Source organism: Beta vulgaris, chromosome 6 (genome assembly GCF_026745355.1).
Source record: "Beta vulgaris subsp. vulgaris cultivar EL10 chromosome 6, EL10.2, whole genome shotgun sequence".
Taxonomy (NCBI): Eukaryota; Viridiplantae; Streptophyta; class Magnoliopsida; order Caryophyllales; family Amaranthaceae; genus Beta; species Beta vulgaris.
Window position 1 is genome coordinate 31,300,425 of NC_079207.1, and position 4,778 is coordinate 31,305,202.

The 4,778-nt window shown below is 36.6% G+C and overlaps 1 protein-coding gene across 1 annotated transcript; it reads left to right on the forward strand.

The window, feature by feature from the left end:
• Window positions 1-988: 988 nt before the first annotated feature.
• On the forward strand, window positions 989-4,085 carry LOC130591804 (uncharacterized). The gene is made up of 3 exons (XM_057395730.1): window positions 989-1,159; window positions 1,876-1,935; window positions 3,344-4,085. The coding sequence occupies exon 3, from the start codon at window positions 3,354-3,356 to the stop codon at window positions 4,083-4,085; it is 732 nt and encodes a 243-aa protein (XP_057251713.1). The 5' UTR covers window positions 989-1,159; window positions 1,876-1,935; window positions 3,344-3,353.
• The last annotated feature ends 693 nt before the right edge of the window (window positions 4,086-4,778 follow it).

A 4,778-nucleotide genomic window follows, 5' to 3' on the forward strand; every position in this document is an offset into this window, starting at 1 on the left:
ACACAAGCCTACATGAGATAAAGATTGTCCTTGACTTTTATTTATAGCCATAGCAAAACAATCCATTAAAGGAAACTGACGTCTCTGAAATCTGATAGGAAATTTGGTCGAGTTAGACGGAGTGAGTGTCATTCTTGGGATAAATACCTTTTCTCGGACGACATTACTTCCTGAAATAACAGTTGCTTCAAGAACATAATTTCTTAAATGTTTAACGACTAACCTCGTGCCATTACATAATCCAGATGTTTGATCAATATTTCTTAGAAGCATAACTGGCGCACCAACCTTTAATCGTATGTTATGATTCAGGAGACCGGAGCATCTTATTATATTGCGGAATTCAGTGGAATATATTTCATGTACTCCAAAGTTACCCTCTTCTTTGCTTATAGCGTCCGAACTCAGATACAATTTCTCTTCTCCGTGAATGGTAGATAGAACATGATCATTGACTACCTCCACTATCTCATTTGTTGGCGCCAAAATTGCTCTTTCTTGGAAATATTTAGCTTCCCAAATATGGTCATGTAGGTTTGGATAAGTGCTATCAACAATTCATGAAATTGGATTGACATCTGGATCTATAAGAATACCTTTTGCAACCTCAATTACTGTAACACCCCGATTTTTGAAACAGTTTATTATCTATTTTATTAACTATATTATATATTTTAGTTTATTTAATAATTAAATTCATTTATCTTTAGCAATTATTTTATAAATAATTTATTATATGCTTATAGTGGGATAAGTTTAGTAAGTAATTTAACTAGTAATAGTAATAACAGGAAATTTTTTCACATGTATGTAAGAAGGGGGAAAAGGGAAAAATAAAACAAGAAAAGAAAAGAAAAAATAAAAATAAAAATAACAAACACAAAAGAAGAACGACATTCAAAACGGTGTTCACCACCGTTCACCATATTACTTTCACCATTTCACCTCTTCACCATTCTTCTCTCTCAAATTCTTCCTTCATCACACAACCACCACGTTGCCGACGACACAACCACAACCGCCACTAGAGGTGACACCATAGAAGTAGGCGGCGCAAGGAAGAAAAGGGGGGTCGTCGTTGCTGTAATTTGGAGCATTTGGTGCTCGAATTAGGGGCGTTTGCAAGTTATTTCTCATCCCCAATCTTCTATATTAGTGGGTAAGATGAATTCCTCAACTAATTTAAGTTTTCTTTTAAAATTATGAAGTTAGGGTTTTTAGATTGAAATTGAATTGGGGTTTTTGATTTTAGAGTTTGGGTGTGGAATTTATTGAGTTGAATGTTCATTCATGAGTTTAATAGTTAGTTTAGAATAGTAGGAAGCTTGTTAATGTTCAAGTGAATTGAATATAGTGTGCTGTAATTCGTAGAATTACCAGTTCAGGTTCGTATTTTGCGTTTTTAGGCAGTTTACGGATTTTTAGCAAAAATACTATTTCACAAAAGTTGTTCGTATTGAAATTTTACTCAAGATAGGCTCAAGAAACGCTTGATTTGGACTTCGTAGGAGAAAGTTATGCTCATATTAAGTTTCTGTTCAAATTTCATATTTTATATAGTTGATTTAAAACTCTACTTTTCATATAATTGCTTCATAATGAACTTTTGAGTTACCATATGAACATATGATTCTTTAATGTTGATTTTATATAAAGTAAGATGATTTTGATTAATTTGGTAAGGGTTTTAGTTAGACGGTTTAAGTTAGACGGTTTGACTTAGACGTTAGAACATGAAAGTCATTTATATGGTAAAAGAACATGATATGTTTGTTTGATGTTTTATGTGAAATTAGAAAAGGTTGATGGCTTTGTGAACTAGAGTTAGTTGTATCCAAGTCTTTTACTTACGAAGTACACACATTTATATTGTAGATTCCGGTTTCATTGAGGAGCCGTATTGACTGAGCTAGTTGGTTTGATATAGTTTAAAAGGTAAGATTCCTTACTTAAATCTTTAATAGTTACAAGAAAGGTCTACAAAAGATAAGATTTCAACTAAAACTTTCATATTTACGAGAAACGATTATAAAGGTATGTATCTCTCTTGAGTTGAGATTGGTTTGAATAGGAAGGATGTTCCTCCTAATACGGATAGTTTGTTTTCAAACCTTGAATTATAAATAGTTACAAAAAGATTTATGGATAGTTTTATGTTTTAAACTAGTTGGGATTGCCTTTATGGTGTCTCAAGGAATTGGAACTTTGTCGGGATCGTCTCGACATTACAGAATAGTTGGGGGTACGTTGATCAGTACCTCAGACTTAGATCTTCTGCTACGGTTTGACCGTTTGTGGGGTGTGCACACTAGGGTCTTTGTCTAATAGTTACCCGGAGGGCCTAGCTAGCCCAATGGGAAATAAAGTTCGTTCCATTCCATAGATTTATGATTCTAAGATTCTGAAAGAAACGTTTTAGCAGAGAAAATAGAAAAGTATTTGGTTTGGAAAAGAAATGAAGAAAAATGTTTTACAATGTTTTATTTAGTATTGGGATTGCAAAAGTGAATGATTGTAGGATATAATTAATGCATCCTACCTGCATATGTATTTGGCTTTACAGTATTGAATCTTGCTCAGCCTGTTTGGCTGATACTACATGCTTGATATATGCAGGTACATGAAGGCTTAGAGTCGGGGTATGGGCGGAGAGCAACGTCCACTAGTTTTGCATAAATAATTATAATAGTTCTTTCTGGTGCATTTCTTATATAAATCAATATTTTGAGACTTAGGGTTGTAAATATTAATCCACCTAAATCTTTATTCGGTTGGGTTGTAATAGTTTAAAATAAGCTTTAATTTAGTTTTGGTGCAGGTAGTTCTTCCTTAGCGATTATTCTCGTAATAATCGTGGAATAACACGTTTGGATTTCGAGTAGTTATACAGGAATTTTCTTGGTATTTGAAATGGGTGGAGTTGTTGGGAATTTGGATTTTGGATTGCTGATTTGTTGAAACAGGTTTAAAATTCGGACGCCAGTCCTAAATTAAATTTTAGGCAGTCCATTTTTCAAACGGAACTCTCCGAATTTTCTATAGAATTTTAATATTATTTAATTAATAATCACTCGAAATTCAGGGTGTTATAGTTGGTATCAGAGCCTAGGTTAATAAAGGACTGGGTTAAGTTAAGAATGATAGGAAACTAAAATTTTGACAAGCCGAGGTGAGAAAGTGAGATGGGTTATACACGGGAAGTGTATATTCTGTGTTGTTTATATGCTTAATTAATTATGTGATTGTTTTTGTATATCGTGATTTGAGAGTTAATATTCTTTTATGACAATCAATGTGTTATACTCGTGTTTTATCGAGATTCAAGTTCTTTTACCTTATGTAGTGCTTACAAGATGCACAAGCGCGAAAGAAGTAAATCATCAGAGATGCGCGCTTTGATGCGCCAGATGGCCGAGTCTAATAAGGCCATGACTGAGGCTGTGCAATTGCTAGCGGAAGCACGAGCTGCTACTACTAGCACTAGCAAAGTAGCTATCACTGAAGTTGCTGCTGTGCATAAAGCAATTGACGGGAAGAAGCCGCCTAAGTATGATGGAAAAGGCGACCCCGTGAAGATGGAGAATTGGATTAGAGAGTTTGACAAGATCTTCGTCACTCTCCAGGTCCCTGAAGAGATGAGAGTAGACTCCGCAGCCTACCATCTCACTGAAGATGCTGATATCTGGTGGACCAACAACAAAGATAATTTTACCACCAAAGTCACATACGATGAGGATGGTTTTGAGGAGGTGGAGACAAAGGAATTTGGTTGGAAAGAGTTCAAGAAGGCGCTACGCGCTGAGTTCTTCCCACCTCATATGAGGAAAAGGAAGAGATCTGAGTTTGAACAGCTGGAGCAAGGAGATATGTCTGTCCAAGACTTTTATACTAAATACCTTGAGTTGTCTCGTTTCGTGCCTGAATTGGTCCCAAATGAACAAGAAAGAGCTCAGAGGTTCGAGGAAAAACTTGATCTTGAACTTCTTAGCAATATGGGAGCCGACTTCACGACCTTGAACGAAGTTTATACTCGTGCTAGCAATGCCGAGAGAATCAAGGAGAGAAGGAAACCGCAGAAAAGATGAAAGCTCCTACAAAAGAAAGTACCCAACAATGGGATAAGGGTAATAACTTTAGTCAAAACAAGAGCAGAAACTTTGATAATCGGGGTCCTAGGGGTAACTTCAATAGAGGAGGTCAGAGTCAACAAGCCTCAAGGAGTGCTCAGAGTTCGTTTCAGCCCCGTAGCCAAGCCCAGAGCCAATCCAATCTCAAAACAACCCAGGACCTGTTCGTCGTTATTTCTGCAAAAGATGTGAAAACAATCATCCAGGGAGGGATTGTGAAGGCAATAAGGTGACGTGTAATTATTGCAAGAAGGAGGGGCATAGAGCTTATGAGTGTTTCACTAACCCTGATGCTAAGATTGGCCGCAATTATGAGGTGTTGAGGACACCCACTGCTAGTACAGCTAGTAATCGCCAACTACTTCTGCAGCTACAAATCGTAGCGCAGGAACGGCTAATGCTGCTCAGGCTAAGAGAAGTCTTGAGAAAAAGAACACGGGCAACCTTAATCATCTTAAGCAAGCAGATGCATAACCAGGGAATGCAGTGACCGGTACTTTCTCTATCTATTTACACCTGCCTACTTCTATTTGATTCAGGTGCATCACATTCATTTATATCTGAAACTTTTGCAAAAAGGTTAAACTTAGAAAGTGTCACACCTTGTGAGGCCGATATTCCGTTCCTTCTGGTCTAAGTGTCACGTGTAAT